This window comes from Neopsephotus bourkii, unplaced genomic scaffold, assembly GCF_033783945.1.
Source record: "Neopsephotus bourkii isolate Nb327-2 ecotype Australia unplaced genomic scaffold, CSIRO-AGI_Nbou_v1 NB_1132, whole genome shotgun sequence".
Taxonomy (NCBI): domain Eukaryota; kingdom Metazoa; phylum Chordata; class Aves; order Psittaciformes; family Psittacidae; genus Neopsephotus; species Neopsephotus bourkii.
Genome location: NW_026901618.1, coordinates 4,830,878 through 4,849,044, shown reverse-complemented (window position 1 = coordinate 4,849,044; position 18,167 = coordinate 4,830,878). Strand labels below are relative to the sequence as shown.

At 34.5% G+C, this 18,167-nt stretch overlaps 1 protein-coding gene across 2 annotated transcripts in view; it reads left to right on the top strand.

Annotated features, from left to right (window-relative positions):
- KCNH8 (potassium voltage-gated channel subfamily H member 8) overlaps window positions 1–18,167 on the top strand; it is a 174,488-nt gene that overhangs the window by 85,112 nt on the left and 71,209 nt on the right. For both annotated transcript variants that reach the window (XM_061362724.1, XM_061362723.1), the window contains exons 4-5: window positions 1,218–1,345; window positions 4,022–4,262. In XM_061362724.1, coding sequence (XP_061218708.1) covers window positions 1,218–1,345; window positions 4,022–4,262 — 369 coding nt within the window. The remainder of the gene's footprint in view (window positions 1–1,217; window positions 1,346–4,021; window positions 4,263–18,167) is intronic.

The window sequence follows — 18,167 nt, the reverse complement described above, 5'->3', positions numbered from 1 at the left end:
ACTATCTGCAGACAACAAGGTTGGAAATGGGGAACTTTAGGACTTCTTCAAATGCCTTCTCCAGCTATTGAGTAGCTATTTGGTTTTGCAGTGCATTGTAAAAAACTCTTCAGCTAGAGAGAGCTCTTGCATGAATTACAGGAAACATTATTCACTGAGAAATTTGAAAGTCTTTATGCTTTTTGTTATGTATAGTTTTGTGTTGTTGAACCAAAAAGACATTAGTCTTCTATAAGTCAAATCTTTCTTGCCTAGGAAAGAATCTAGAAAGCGCAGATTCCAAGATGTTAACAAGCTATTTTGCTTGTAAATTTCTGCCCCTGCTATTTGGTTTGGGGTTTGTTTGGGGTTTCCTTTCCCCTCTCCCCCTTAATTTTACAGATTCCTTCTTTCTACTTATTCCTTTATTCCCGTAATTCTTTTTTTCTTAATCCTGATACATCACAAAATGTCTATTTTCATTTACTCTGGCAACAATTCACTGTAATTCTACCAGAGCTACTGGAGTTTCTTTGAATTTACTGTTGTAAAAGCAGGAACAAACTTTGATCCCATGATTGATAGTTATAGACATCTGAATGGAGGGAAAAAAACACAAACCTTCCCAAAATAGTGTTCAGTCTTTACTCCTTAATGGATTTCATGTCATCAAGGAATGCATCAAATGATTATGCCCATGACCATGTGGCAAGAAAAGAAATTTAAAGCACGAATACAAGAATTGGATATTATTAGTGAGCAAGCTTGCAAATTAGTTTATTCTGACATAGTGGAAGCCTAGTATAAGGCAGATTGTTTTTAAAAAGCGCATCACAAGAGATTTTTTTTCTTCCCCTGAAAAACAAGAGAGGGTAGAAACACCTTAAGGACATTTCAAGCAGTTACTCCTAGCCATGCTTGTCTCTGGGCTGTAACCATTATTTAATTTTCTGAAAGACGAAGGAGAATATTTTTCTCATCTATGAAATCATATGTTGTAATAAGTTGCTTCTGAATTGCATGAAGGCATTTGACAAAACTTCACAATGACTTTTATTAGCCCTTCAGGAGAGGGATTTTGGTTTCTTAACTGCAGAAGATTAAGCAAAACTAAGAAAAGGCATATATAATCTCTACATCTAGCCCTATCTATAGCCAAGTCTAAAATGTTAGTACAGCTCCCAAAGTTATAATTGTCATTTCCTGATGTTTACTGGACTCTCACTTCTGTTCTGCAGAAAAATGGAAAGGAAGAGGAAGAGCAGGGTCACATTTTGAGTCAGCGCGCAGACGGAGTAGAGCTGTCCTTTATCATATATCTGGACATCTACAAAGAAGAGAGAAGAACAAATTAAAAATTAATAATGTAAGTGTAATTCTTCTCTGTATTAAAAGTGTACTCTTTGTGCCATCTTAAAAAAAAAAAAAAAAAGCTGTAAAATGTCAGTGAGTACCTGAGAAATGTCCTAGTCATAATTTTATGGTAAAGTGCAGGTCATTTAAGTGCAGTTCTGCCTGCTGTGATATTTGTTACACTTCATATACCAAGAAGATATATATATGTGTGTATATGTAAGGTATTTAGCATTTAGCCACACTTTAAATGGACATTTATTTATCCCCAGAAAAGACACATTGTAAAATTTCTCAGAATTTAGTTTTAGGTTCCAATTATGCACTGTCCCAGTTATTTAATTTCAATAATTACTGTTTGGAAAAAACAAAACAAAACAGAAAGAAGCCCTCAAGGTATTGCTCTAGCTGAAAATCTCTATACTGTGTAAGCTCCAGAAAGTCACACTTGATGAAGGTAAATTTTCAGTTGAATATCTCCAACTTCGTGCAGAATAAACTTATTTTTTAATTTCCTAATTGAAGTAGCAATGTTTCTTTCTTTACTTTACTTCTGTGTTTTCCTATTTATAACTAATAAGCAAGTTCATAACACGAGTTGCAAAAGCCAAATCAAACAATAGACAAACCCTGAAATATGACAGCAGAACAACTTCTAAGGAAATATGCTGAGAAGAAAGAATAACTCTTCTACTCTTTGGAACTATGTATGAGGAGAAAGGTTAAAGCAGAAGAAAACTAGACATGCCTATGAAATCAGTATGTACATGTAAAAATTTGTTAGAATAATGTCTGAGAGACTGATCATTATCATCAAAAAACTAAAATCTTTGACAGAATCACAAGAAGAAAATGTTTTGGGTTTGTTGGGTTTTTGTTTTTTTTTTTTTTTTTGTGGTTAGAGGGAGGATGGAAGACAGACAATGGAAAAAATCACCAAAGTATACAGATAATGAACACCCTGAAAAGATGATCTGCCACTGGGCATGTTCCTTTTATTGGTGACCAAAAGTAAGCAGCAGTGCAGATGCATCCTCCTAGATATTAGGTTAGAAATTAAAAGCAGAAAAACATTGGTATAGATTAAGGAAATGAAAATACACAGCTGGTACATATCTCAAAGGGCATATGTTCACTTCCACTGAATGTAAATGTTAAATGTTAAAAGATGATAAATGATTAAAAAAAGGTTAAAAAGCTAAAAATGTTTTAAAATGCTAAATGTTAAAAATGTAAAAATTAAAAGAGAAAAAAATCTGCAAAATATCACTAGTTCTTCCAATGATATTTTCATAGCACAGTAATATTTTTTAGGAAAATAACTTTTAAATAGCTTTTGGTGACTTTAATATACTGTCAAAATCCTAATGCAGATGATATTATACTAGTTAAAAACATCTGTTGTCAAAATAATTTACTACATTTAGTGAACAGATTTTGAGAGCTATGAACTGGAAGTCGTAAGAGGAACATATCCTTCTCTGTTATGAAAAATGGGCTGATGCTAATACTGGGAAATCAGCCCCTAAATTTCACAAATGAGAGCTAAGAATGGAGAAGGCAAGGACAACAGTATTTCACAAGCACACAAAAAGAAAAGCTGTGCCAAGCAAGGCAAATGTAATTAAGTTGTGGTCATGCAGTTGTCTTTTTATATTCCTAGTAAATAACTGTAAGATCAGAGGTAGTCCTAACTCGCTGAATACATAGTATTGTTTTGTGAGCATCTTCATTGCTAGAACAGCATTAGCCATGTGGCCAATAACAACAAGCAAGAATTTTGTTAGTAAATAATACAAGACAGTTCATGTACTACATGCTGATTTTCAGGAGGGTAGGTGGTTTGTTTGGGGTTTTTTTGACTCTCAAATGTGAAAGCTCAGAATTTATAACACTAATGCTTAAGACTGAAGTCTGTCACAGAGACCTTTCCTGGTTAGATGACAAAGATTCAAGACACATGACAAAGCCAGGTACAGTCTACTGGCAAAAGTAGTCAGTTCTGGAACCATATTACAATCTGTCTACACTAGTAGTTTGGTTTAGATTTGGAGTGGGAAAAAAAAAAAGTTATTCTTACTGATTATTCTATATTTCATAACAGTTCATAACACAAACTGGATTCCCTTAGGTGAAACTAAACTAAGAGAGATGCTGCAAGTACAAACAGCTGTTCTGTCCAAAGGACGAGGCTACTGTTAGAGACAAAAAACTCTTCACAGCTCTAAAAAATAGATAGGAAGGACGTTTTGTCTTCAGCACCATCTATTCCTTTCTGTGTTTATTCCTATTTGCAGTACTATGTCATTATGTATACAAAGCTTTAACCTAACTGTCCAGTAGAAAAAATGTTGCTCTTCAGTCAGAATTCACCCAACAGAGAAAGAAATAGTTTGCCAGATTCAACCCCCTCCTCATTCTCTTTAATCTGTTCTTTATTAATCCTCTTCCTGTCCCAACATTCACGAAAGTTATTCCATCAACAGAACCATCTGTCTAAATAAGTGTGAGGACTACATTAGAAAAAATTAGCATTAGTTCTTGCCTGTATAACAGTGTGTCATATTTCATTATGCTTAAAAAGAAACCACACCAAAACAACCAAACAAAAAACTAATGGCTGCATTGGAGGAATTGCATCTGTATGATCAAATTACTGTCTTATTTCATCTTTTTCTCTCTTTTTCAGAACGTTTTTGTAGATAAACCAGCATTTCCAGAATACAAAGTTTCAGATGCAAAAAAATCCAAATTCATACTATTACATTTTAGCACTTTTAAAGCTGGCTGGGACTGGCTTATTTTACTGGCAACGTTTTATGTTGCTGTGACTGTACCTTACAATGTTTGCTTTATTGGTCATGATGAGCTGTCTACAACTCGAAGCACAACTGTCAGTGACATTGCAGTGGAAATTCTTTTTATCATTGGTAAGTTATATTTGGGATTTGTTTGGGATCCCTTTTTTTTGGCATTTAAGTTTTTCACTGAATGTATAATATAGGGAAAAAATCACTTTCATGATTTTAAAGGAAATTTTTAGCTGTGTATATTTAGGTTTTATCTGAACTAGATCACCTTTTGGTTTTGGGTTTTTTTGTTTTGGAGTTTGATTTTGGGCTTGCTTTTTTCTTTTTTACTGTAAACTGATTTGGGAAGTCCTGCTATTACTCAGAAGGGACCTTTAATCTCAAGGAAAGCCGTTATTTCACCATCAGGATACCTAAACCTTCCCAATGTAGGGGTGTGCCCTGGAATTACTATACTGTTGTTCGTAATGTACTTTTTTTTCCTCTTACCTTTCACAAACACTTAGGAGACTCATGTACCACAAGTTGAAAATCACTAGATTTTAAAACTAAATGACATAAGATCAAGACTCATACTACAATAATGCAAATGTACAATATCAATATGCTATACAGACAACTGGGATATCTTTTAAGAGGTTGTTTTAACCTTGTCATCTGGTCCATTCTCTAAACTTTTTATCTGAATAAACCATTTAATTCTTATACCTTTAAAGAATTAATAAGAAGACAAGATCATATCTAATAGCGGCCTTGTAGCAAATCTACACTATTTTTCATTTTATCTTTTTTTTTTATTCTTTTGTGAATATGGAAAAGAGTCTATGCTAGAGTCCCACAGATTTTTCCCAAGTTTTTATTATTATAATACCAATCAATGCTGTCACACTGACAAACCATAGCTCAGATCTGTTGATAATTTGCAGGTGGAGAAACTGTGATTTTTTAGAAATAAGCAAAGTTGAGTATGTCAGTCTTGAATATGAAAAGGCTTAGGTGGGTTCTAAGGCAGACAGAAAATGAACAAAACAATAAAATCATCCTCAGATTTGAAACTTCAGTTCTACTTTACTTTTTTCTTTTTTTGTTTTGAAAAAAAAAAAAATGTAGCTTAACTCATAAATTCAAAGCAGTGTTGTGATCTTCTGTAGGAGAACTAAAGAAAACTGAAGTTTTCTTAAACACTAAGTAACAACTCAAAATATCTTTAACAGAATTTTTTATTATGAAAATCTTGAAAAGTTCATTACGTTTCTCCGACAGCTTTACTGTAGACAGTAAGAATAATAAGTGATGTGGCTGATGGAAGAATCACACCTTATGACATAAATATTTGTGTTTCCTCCTTTGGACATTGTTTTGTATTAGGTTAAAGGTCTAATTTTCCCCTTTTTTGTTCACTATCAAATCTTCATTGAGTCTTTCATGTTCATGCAAACAACTCACATTCAACAATACTCAGGCACAGAAGTAAGAAAACTACATTCTGAAATGCAGATCATCTGAGATCATATTTTGTCTTGTGTAAAAAGAACAAGATTATAACCCTAGTCAGTCATATATGACTTCATGTTCCCTTTTAAGGAATACAAAATTAAATAATTCCACTTGATCTACCTGGGCATCTTTATAAAAACAGTAGACTTGAGGTTACAGTATCTTGCTAATGGATGTATCCTTCACCTCACACCAGTGGTTTGTGTTATGAATGTAGTTATTTAAATCTGAGCATAAGATTTTTGTGCTGTAGCATTCATCTGAAGCAAGACAGATGGTCTACTGCTCAGTGCTACTTTTCTGTTTATATCATTTTCTGGAAATAATGGACTTCTTAGTAAGTCACAGTCTCTGTGATCAATAGAGTGTCTTTGTAAGAAAACTTTAAAAACCCTAAATTTTTTTGCAAATTTTACTTCATATTTTCTTGTTAGAATTTTAGTTCTATTATCCAGAAAATCAAACTACTGTTGTAACTAAATGCATATGAAGAAAACTGTACAAATACTAGAAAAGACTTCTTTGAATAGTTATGTTACTGGTAACCACAAACACTGTACTGTAGCATAAGAATATTCCTCCCCCAGAGTTTCAATAATGGCTCAAATTTCCCCAAAATAATTGTTTTAAAAATTGTTATCTCTTTGTAAGTTTCTTGCTCTGGGAAAATATTTATGGAATATTTTCAGGACATTCTCATACTGCATTTAAATCTCTGTAGTGAATTCAAAGAAAATTGCCTCTGGAGGCCTGTATCTAGTGGAGTGCCTCAAGGGTCGGTACTGGGACCAGTATTATTTAATATATTCATCAATGATTTAGATGAGGGAATTGAGTGTACTATCAGCAAGTTTGCTGATGACACTAAGCTGGGAGAAGTGGCCGACACGCCAGAAGGCTGTGCTGCCATCCAGCGAGACCTGGACAGGCTGGAGAGCTGGGCGGGGAATAACTTGATGAAATATAACAAGGGAAAGTGTAGAGTCCTGCATCTGGTCAGGAACAACCCCAGGTTCCAGTATAGATTGGGGAACGACCTGTTAGAGAGCAGTGTAGGGGAGAGGGACCTGGGGGTCCTAGTGGACGACAGGGTGACCATGAGCTGACACTGTGCCCTTGTGGCCAAGAAGGCCAATGGCATCCTGGCATGTATTAGAAGGGGGGTGGTTAGTAGGTCGAGAGAGGTCCTCCTTCCCCTCTACTCTGCCCTGGTGAGACCGCATCTGGAATATTGTGTCCAGTTCTGGGCCCCTCAGTTTAAGAAGGACAGGGACCTGCTGGAGAGAGTCCAGCGCAGGGCAACTAAGATGATTAAGGGAGTGGAGCATCTCCCTTATGAGGAAAGACTGAGGGAACTGGGTCTCTATAGTTTGGAGAAGAGGAGACTGAGGGGTGACCTTATTAGTGTATATAAATATATAAAGGGGGAGTGTCACGAGGATGGAGCCAGGCTCTTCTCAGTGGCAAGCAATGATAGGACAAGGGGAAATGGGTACAAACTGGAACACAAGAGGTTCCACTTAAACCTGAGAAGAAACTTCTTCTCAGCGAGGGTGACGGAACACTGGAACAGGCTGCCCAGGGAGGTTGTGGAGTCTCCTTCTCTGGAGACATTCAAAACCCGCCTGGACACGTTCCTGTGTAACGTGTTCCTGCTTCGGCGGGGGGATTGGACTAGATGATCTTTTGAGGTCCCTTCCAATCTCTAACATCCTGTGATACTGTGATACTGTGAAAATAGTGTGTTTACAGTCGTCTCTAAGTTGTCCCTTGTCCATTAAAATGCTGAATGAACACACCTCAGAACATTATAACTATCTTGAAATTAGTAAGACTGACAGCATAACATAAATTTAATCATAAATTTCAGGGCACTGTTGCACTGTGGCTCTGACAAGCACATCTTTGATGGATGATCTGTGTGTTCTGAGAAAAGTCAATGAGAAGCACTGAGTAAAATTCCTTTTGTGATGTTGCTGCCTCAGAAAGTCAGTGAAGTCTGAGATGGGGCCTTCAGTGTATTATGGCTCTGTAACCATGGAATCATAGAATGATTTGGGTTGGAAAGGAATTTAAGATCATCTAGTTCCACCACCCCGTGTCATGGGCAGGGACAATTCTCACTAGACCATGGTTTGAGGTATCAGAGCTCTGTAATCATGGATTGGAGAAAAAGAGTCTATCAGCTTTGATTTTATTCAGATTTCTCAGAAATGTGAGGTTACTCACATAACTTTCATAAACTTGTATTTGAACTTGACAAAATCTTCGTTTTTCTCTGTGTTATCAAAGGGCAAAAAGGTATGATAGTAAAAGGGAAAGATGATGTTTTCTGCATATCAGTTCAAGGCACATAATGGGGTAGATGCTAAGGGTTTCCTTTAAGAAGAAGAGTTTTAATAAGTCTAGTAGCTAAAAAAAATCTTTTAGGCTTATCCAATTTGTGAGTCAGCATACACTTAAGCTTGCTAAAAATATATATGGAAGTGTTCTCCTGAGTTGGTATGCTCGTAAGAGTGCTGATTTGTATTAAATTATTTATGAGAACAGAGCACATCTAGGAAGAGTTTTAACTGCTTTAGCCATGATAGTTCTCTAAGACATGAACAGAAGATAAACAATAAGAATAACCCATTGTGTGATGTCTTTCGGGAAGAGATTGGAGAGGGAGCATGACTAAGTCTTCTCGAGGCAAAATTATTTTTCACTTGATGCTTCCTATGCATGCTAATGCTTTGATAACCTGTGTGATGTGATGTTTGAGTGTACTTTTAGATCTCTTTTCCTCCGTAATGTGTGCAAACCTTCTCTAATGCTCCCCTGTAAATATATTTTTTGCTTCCTCTATCCAATGATAATTTAGGTTTAGAAATTTTTTACTGTTTTAGGTATCCCAAAATCATAAACAGCTGGAGAGAAAAACTTTTAAACATTAGTGTAAAGACATAAAAAATTATCTTTGTGTTTCAGCTGCTGAGTGATACTACCTGCTTTATTGCACTATTTACTTCAAAGTTTATGCCCCTTAATCTGCATAAACAGTACTAGGTCCTTCGTTTGTAGATAGGTATGTCTGGATGGCTAAAGTTTTAATATTTCTAAGAAGCATAGCAGATCTTAATTACTTTTCAATTATATTTATGAAGTTTTCTCTTTTTTTGTAAAGCTGTGAGAGTCTCTCTCCAAGTTCATTCCATTTTACTAGTAATAACCTCCTGACTGCATAACTTTTATTCTTCTGTAACTATCCAATGTAGTGCTTTTCATTCTGCAACTGTTTCATTCTAGATTTCTGATATTCTCTCTCCTTTTTTCTTTTTTTTTTTTTTTTTTTAAACATTAATGAACACCTTAATTGCAGAAATTAACATTGCTGGGAAAGCTCAGGCTCACGGGCCCATTTGAATAGGTTGTCTTCAGCAGGAGTTGAGGTCAAGGCCATACTTCAGCAAAAATGTGTATAGGCTTTCACAGTAATGGTAATATATTATTTGCTAGATAAGATCAGAGGTGTCTGATATTTCTTCTCTTAAGATGGCCAGGAACAGGTACAGAGAGAGGAGCTATAAAAATAAGTGATCTTTGACTTTTAATTTCATTTTTCTATTTGTGGATCATCCAGTTTCTAGTGGAAGTCAGAGAATCCTGGATACTAATTATAGCCATAAAATTATGCTCTTTATAAACATCCTGTCAACAGTAATTTTAAGTGATTTTCTGCAACATACTCCTATGTTTACCTGTGGGGAAAAATAATCTATACCCATCCCTCTTTCTACTCTCTCCACACACGTTCATCTGAAGAGTTTCTCTATGGCTTGTTCTTTCAAGACAGAAAATTACTAATGGTTACTAAGATCACTTCTCTTTGTATGTGTACCTCTCTCTCCTTTTAAGTTATTTAACAAAGTGTTTTATCAGCAATTTCAGTTTGTAAAAGCAGCATATTTAGAAGACCTAAAGCTGTGATTTGTGTTGCAAGATGCTGTAAAGAGACTTGTTGGTCCATTAACATCTATCATAAATGTAAATGACCTAAAATCTTTCCAAAACTGTCTTAAATCATATGAAGCCCTTGAGTTTCAGATGTTTAATATGTAGAAATTTTAAAATATGGTACAAAGGCAGTGACAATTCATATCATCATTCATGATTTAGTCATTCAAGTGTGCATATTACTGTACTAAAAATAATATATATCAAACAAAATTATTGGAATCAGATGAGATAATATTAAATACTATCGATTTTATCAAGCTGCATTAGAGGGGTGGTTTTTGTCTTTCATGTTCTTTTTCTTAATTACAATGATTAATATTTCATATTTTTGCAAGCACACAGAAGGTAATGTAACACAATAGCTGAGCTAGGGGACCTTGCATCTAAGAGAACTTGTGCATTTTTAAAGGAAATGATGGTGTTTCGAGCCATGGTTTAGAAAGTGTCCTTTCAGACCCTAACATCCTAAAATTCAGGGAGACACCAGGGAAGTAATTTGAATTTATCTCTGGAAATTTATAAGTAATTGTTCATGGACTATGAATTATCTAACAATGTGAATAAACAGTACAGAATGTTTATGTTGAAAAGCAGTAATACATTTTCTAAAGATTCTTACTCAAAGAACCAAGCCAAATTTGGCAAGACCACTATATTGTTAGAAAGTTTTTCAATAGCCTTTCTTACATATTCTTGTAAGGAGGACATCTACTAGTCTGCACATAAACTGTTTCCAAGCACAACACCACCCACATAGACATAAAGAAGACAAGCGTAAGCCACAATAATTTAGATGTGATCATTTCCATGGAAATATTTCTATAATTTCAAATAGATGCAGATAAATGTTATTGTAATGGAAGCATGCTGAAAATTTGACTTGTATGGCTCTCCTGACTCCTCATTTGCAGGGCTGTGATGTCATTGTTACACATCATAACCCAGCTTCTCAGAGAATAAAAAAAAAAATGCTTGTAGATCTAACCAATTTTTCAAGAAATCAGTGTCCCAAAATGTTGCTTACTACTCCTGAAGCTGGGAGATACCTTACAGCTAAAAAAACTGCTCATCTGAGCATTTCTTGCTTTCTCCTAAGGCCAAAGTGAATAACATTGACTTAAACTACTGCTGAAATGGTTACAAGAAGGGATTCTTATCTATTTTGCCATGTACCATCAAAGTTAAAATTCAAGAAACAGTACTTAAATAATTACTGAACAGGAGCCATTCTAAAATATGATTTTGTGATGGAAAACTGAAAATAAAACAAGTGGATTATGCAGGATAAAGGACTTTTAAAAACACATGCAGGATGATGGGAACCTCATGAGTATAGGCTGAAATATTCAGAATTTAACATACATAATACCTTACTATTCTGGTAAGAACAGCAACTTATAACTGGGTCAAGATATTCTGCATCTGCTTCTAGCAAATACAGTCACTGTTCCACTTCTCAGCTGTCCTAAATGAAGCTCTCAGACAGATTTTTCTTTCCTAATTCCTGCTTCACAATGAGAGTAACAGGCTTCTGAGCACTTAGGCGTGCCAAAAGCACTTAAGAACTGATTCTTCGTCTTTTTGTCTAAGCTGTGGTTTTACTACAAAAAAATGCTTTGTGGCAAATAGTTTGTTTCACCTATAGTCAGTCCACACATTGGGAAATGCTGTAGTAATAGTTTTGTACATAATTTTCACTCTGCTTGTTTCCTGTTAAAAAATACAGAGTTAAAACTACCATGTTATATAGTGCATGCATTGTAGCTACAATTAGACAAAGTTTATATTTATATTTACTGTACTGTACTTTCTAAAAGATTGAAGTCTTTTAATTAACTATATAGACTGTTTCCAAGGAAATGCTTAGATGCTTAAGAGTTAATATTTGTTATTATTACTTAGAGTTAGCTTAATATTTTTTTGAGCTTGCTTCTTCATATTTTTTAACGATATATGGATAAAGTCCCATGTGAATTCTTGTCAAGTAATTACTGAGAAAAATTGTTCCCCCTTGGAACTTGTAAAAAAAATTTAAGTATATGAAACAGTTGCCCCATTGAATCTCTGAATGTTTTACTTGTTTAATCTTTTCATTGCTGTCTCCATCGTTTGTGTAAAGTGAACTATGCTCACAAAATACCTAACTGTATGTGTTTCACACATACCGAATTTAGTGAAAAGTTGAGTCATATGATTGATGTTTCTTCAGTCTTTGGAAGTGCTTCTTTCTGCCACATTTCTGCAGGTTCTATTGAGAAAATTACCTATGTAGAAACTCTCACACTTTTGCAGTCACAAATACTAGCTTCTTTTTAAAGCAGAGCTAGCAGTTCATTTTTCAGAAATATTTTTTATGTATTTGGTTTTCTTTCAAGACTCCAAAGTCTGTATCATCCTTTTTAGAAACAGCAACGTAATATATTTTAGTTACTCAATATGTTCATGGATTGAGTCTGGTTTTAAAAGGTAGAGCATAGTTTATAATGAAAAAAATCTTTCTATGGTTTAGTGTGTTATTATAAAGGTCACAATATGTAACGCTTTTCTGGCATATCAACAATTGTAGAACTGATATTACCTGATTCTTGCTTAACACCCTGATAGTTGAGGTGACTAACTTGAGAAGGTGCCAAAAGGCTGAAAATCTAGGAAACTGATAAAAGAATGTGTCCTTTTCTTTATGTTCTTTTGTTCAGTTTCATGATGCTGGGATTTGAATTCATGGGCTCTCAGCACAGTAAATTATTGCAATTAAACCCCTGGTTTTAATGTTGGCGTGCTGGTCAGTCTTTGTGTCCCAGTGTGCCCACAAGTCATTGGTACAGCAGCTTAAGTGCAGTGTTTGGTAGAACATATCATACTAGTGCATCAACACTGACCATAACGTACTCATGGAGGGAACTTTTTTGTTATCATAATAGCCATTCAGAACATTAATTCTTTCAGATTTCAGGTTTTTATATTAATGGCTAATTTACCCAAATAAATCAGTACTTCCACTTAAATATGCCTTCAATATCCCATTACCTTCCACTGTCAGAACAAATGGTAAGGAAGAGCAAATCAGTCTGTCATTTACAGATGGATTTAGGAATCAGTTCTTCTATGGTCCACCATACCTGAGGATAGATCTTGCTCCATTAAAATCACTAAAAATGCTGTCAATTTGTCAAACTGTAAAGAAGCACTGCCTTAGAACAGAGATCATGCTACTTCTCATGTGCTGTACACTGACTAGCATCTTGATGTTCAATCCTGAATTATATTCACTGGAAAAATTTAACTGATAAAAGAGCTTAGTGGTTACTTAAACAGAATAAAGCCTGTGAATTATATTCTTTCCACACTAGGAGAAACATTTTTTAGAGATCCATCATATTACATTAATGTGGTATCCTTGTGCTGAGGATTTTAAGAATTCGTACCTTTGAACTAAATTTCCATTGTTCATCTGGATGCTAGTCATACAGCTAAAGCCACAAGATCTCTAAAAAAGAATTTCATTGAATGGAGGAGTAACATGTCTTTAAAATGAGTTTCCCAAACTCTGTGACTGCCCGAACAAAACAAACAGGGCTGTTTCCACAATATTCTGAAGCGCTAATGGCAAGGAGAAAATGCTGGGAGTGCACGAAAGTAGGAGGGAGTGGTATACTTGATAGCCAAATGTTACAATTTAAATGTACTGTTGCTTAAGGACTATTCCTAACACTTTTACATATTTTTCTTTAGTGATCATTCCCCTCAATAAGACCTTTTTTTTTTTTTTTTAATTTAAGCTGTAGAAGAGAACAAATTTTTCTATGTAACAAAATGCCATCCTGATGGTACAATGGTAACTTTGATATTCCTTTTTAAAGTCCACTGGGACCTACAGTTCATATCTTGGGATAGTTCATTTCTTTAATTTCTAACAGTATAAAATTTGGGTTGGCTTCTCACTGTAACCTGTATCAACACAGCACATCTGACATTTCAGTTATATGTAGTTTTATACAACCTTTCAATTCATAAAGATTCTGACAAGAAAGAAAGATTTTTACCATCTAAAAGTTCAATCTTAAATAGAAGACATATTTAATCTAGCTATTATTATTAATTCCCATATGCTGTGTTTGAGTAAAGCATGTTTTGGGGAAGAACAACAGTTATTATTCAAAGACCTCAGAGAAAGGAGAATCTACAACTCTACTCATCTATGGCTTGTAAATGACATATTTCTCTCTCTTTTTTTTTTTTTTCATCAACCTGTTAAGTGTTTACTGCTAGTGGTTTAAAACATTACTATCTACTGGTTCTTAGGATAAACTGGATTGTAATTTAGCGTCTGATGATACAATCATATTTTGCTGCTCCATTCCAAAATTAGATAAGAAGTATTTGTTGAATACATGTGAGTGTTTTACAAGATTCTTAATAGCTTCTCACATAATGGGATGCTACTTGCACAAAAGAACTAAATGTGTATATTAGAGTTTCTTTCCTAATACATCTAAAAATCTTCATCCTGGCTACCACTGACTTCTTTCATTTTCCCAACAAGGTCTAGATTTTCAGATGAAATTTTCTGTAATTTATAATTGTTGTAACATGTTCTCTGTACACAATTTGTTATATCTTCCTTGAAAAGAAAAAAAAAAGCTTTTCCTTCATCAACTGCAACAGTCTGTTATAAAGACTTATTATTTTGATATATATTTCTATTTACATAGACATATTAATTGTTTTAACATGTTCTCTGTACACAATTTGTTATATCTTCCTTAAAAAGAAAAAAAAAGCTTTTCCTTCATCAACTGCAACAGTTTGTTATAAAGACATTATTTTGATATATATTTCTATTTACATTGATATTTATTTATTATATAAACAACCTACATTTATGGGGTTTATTACTTAATCTCTGTTGTTCTTTTCCTTGTAAAGTTTATTTGACTTCATAAAAACCCAGATTTATAATAGCAACAGGTGAAAAAGAGTATTACTGTCCTTTTATGTATAAACTGAATATAATCTCCCTCACCTAATCATGTCAGCATCTAAAAGAACATCATCAAGGTAATTGTGGTAACAGGTATTTTAAGAGGGTATGCTGAGTTGAAAAATCACATTTCTGTTTAATAAATCATTCCTAAGAGCTTTACTAACATCTACGTTTATAACAGCAGGAGAATAGAAAATCTAAAAATTTATAGATAGATAGATAGATAGATAGATAGATAGATAAATTGCTCTTCAAGCACTAATATTTCCTGGAATCTTTCCTGAAAGCTCTCTGTCTGGATTCTAATACCATTATCCATATATAATTAAATAATGTACGCACAAATAATCAGTTAGATCAAACAGCTTGGACTTTGGGGAAAGTATTGTTAGCTAAAGACAATCAATGTAAAATCACATAAAGGAAGATGGAAAAATATAAAAAGAAAGAAGAGCCAGTTGTAATATCTAGAAGAGGGAGGTAATGTGGGAAACAACCTGCTCTGAAAATTAATGGCATTAATATACCTAAATCATCCAAGTCGCAAGCACAGGATTGAATGATTGCAGTCTAATAAAAAATCATGCATCACCTATCCTCTGGTTACTGCTTATGTGTGTACTATTTGTCCTAAAAGTGCAGGATTTCTCAATTTCATTTAGTTCACAGTAAAAAAAAAAAGATAAACCAAGTTATATTACCAAGCATGTGCTGCAATCTGAAAGTGTACCTCAGTCAGTTAGTGAACCATCTGACTAATCCTAAATTGTTTTGTTATAACTTGATCATAAATCTAATCCCCGCAGGATTTATTTAAAAAAAAATAAAATCAAGCCTAAATAAATAATAAAAGAAAAAAGTTTTCACAGGAAAATTAACTGCTTCAGGGAAATAATCCTATTTATGGGTAAAGAGATTCAGAAATTGAGATTATATAAAAGACATATTAAGGTTTTGAAACTGGAAAAGGTGCATTATTCAGGAAAACATTTTAAGAATTAATAGGATAGCTTGACAATATCAGGTTATTGTTTTCACTCTTTTTATATCATTTAGGATCACAACCTGAATTATGCAAAAAGTACAACCTCCATGGTTTTTGAATATAATTTTTTTTGTCCCTTTGTTGCGCACCAGTTTAAATTGGTGTTTTCATATGATTCACTGAGTGGATCTATCTGTTTATGAATGTGAGCATGACAGAATTCTAGCAGGGGATTGTTTGGTAAATAATGTGACATGTCGTTCAGAACTTTAATTCAAGAGAGGTCACCAAACAGTTCCAATCCTCTATAGACTTGCTGAGAGCTTCCTTCTTATATATGCCCAGCTATGAAATCAGTTGTCTTTTCATAGGAACCGAGCATTGCTAGGGCATGCATTTTCACACTGGAAGCTTCTGAAAAAATAAATGGTTGATAGGTGAGTAAAAGCCATTAGAACACTCAAATAAAGAAAGGAGTAAGTTAAGAGCTTTTCAGTTAAGTCATGGTATTGGGTTCAGTAACAGAATCAAAATATTGCAAAAGCATGTAGCTGTGGTAATTTGAAGACATTAGGGTAGTGATGGTCAAGCCTTCTGATGTTCACTCTTATGGATTTCTTTAACCTTTCAGAATCAGTTTGCATGAGTTTTAGAGATTTCTTACAAGACTTTATTGCTCTTCAATAAACTGGTATCATTGTTAGGTAAAAGCTAGTGCACAGCAAGATCCACAATTTCTAACATGTTAAATTATCCATAGGTACTTTCAGAACAGATTATTGTACAGTTTTTGATGTTTGACTATACATTGTTGGCATAATTTTCTTACCATTGTAGTTGCTGAAAGTCTTGATAAGAAAACACTTATTTTTAAAATGAAAAGAGAAGTTAATATTCCAGTTTTTAAAGCAGCAGTACCAAAAAGACTGTGGAACATGTCATTCCCAAAAATAATAAAATCTCTCAGAAGACATGGTTGTTTCTAAATTTGTATTAAAGATTCCCCTGAGCTCTTAGAAGTTTCTTTCCTCAGGAGTTCTGGTTAGTTTTGTTTTGGTTTTTATTGTTTCCTTACAGCTTTCTCAATCAGTACTTTAACACAGCTGTTAAACTGTGAATAAGGTTGCCCAGATGAAGAAACTGCTTACACCCAAACATAGCTCAGAAAGCTGTCAAGAAATAAAAGATGGATTACACTCACCTACCTCTCTCTGTTTTTTTATCTAATGAGTTGGTGAAGAAAGAAGCACTTCCCATTTCTTATTCATTTTTTTATATGTAAATGTTATCTGGGGCTGTTGTCCTAAATTGCTTTGATAAGAAGGCAGAAAGTGGTGCTGTACAGGACAAACTCTAATCTCTTTAATCTTGAGCAGTGAATTCCATGTGCACACTGATAAGCCTTTGGTGTACTGGATGGCTTAGGGGAATTTAAAGCAAGCATTCATCTCCTTTTCTGTTAAAGCCTTAGTTGTTTCACAAATACAAATGTGCAATAAGTAATCAAATCTTTTTTCTAACTTTGATAACTACACACCGGAGGTTTCCAAGACAAATGGGAAGTTTCAAAATACTGGTGATATAAATATTCTTATCTTTCTTGCCTGTATCAACCAAATCTGCATGAAGCAGCTTTGTATATGGCTAGTGTTACCATATTGATTTGTAAATGTGAATAGTAACCAACTAACTCTACTAAGCTCTTGTGGAGCTAAACTGACTGCCCTTGCTCATTCTGAAGCATATGAAATAATACTAATTTTACATCTTAATTGTACCATTGTAATTTTCAGAACATTTTTAATAGATGTAAGAATGCAGGGCCAGCTGAGACTATTTGGTGATATAATCCAAAATTTTTATACCTCTGATTTTACTTACATGATCTGTTCAGCCTGAGGATCTTACTGTATGACAGCAGTAGTTCTCAAAACATGAACCAATTATAACCTGCAAGACCTCAGTCATTGGAACCAGATAGCCTCTGCATGTGTCTGCATCACTTTGTGTTAAAGCTTTGCGCTAAATCTTGACAAATTTGAAGGATCAACACTGTGCCAAAACAATGAGAACTTTCACACAGTTTTCATTTTAGGAGAATCAGCTATAATGGGTCAAATGGAGGAATCAAACTGTCAGAAATACCATAGATCAAATGCTAACAGTGTATATGTTGACTAGTATATGTCAATTGATCATAGAAGACATTACAGTATCACAGTATCACAGTATGTTAGAGATTGGAAGGGACCTCAAAAGATCATCTAGTCCAATCCCCCCGCCAAAGCAGGAACACGTTACACAGGAACGTGTCCAGGCGGGTTTTGAATGTCTCCAGAGAAGGAGACTCCACAACCTCCCTGGGCAGCCTGTTCCAGTGTTCCGTCACCCTCACTGAGAAGAAGTTTCTTCTCAAGTTTAAGTGGAACCTCTTGTGTTCCAGTTTGTACCCATTTCCCCTTGTCCTATCATTGCTTGCCACTGAGAAGAGCCTGGCTCCATCCTCGTGACACTCCCCCTTTACATATTTATATACACTAATAAGGTCACCCCTCAGTCT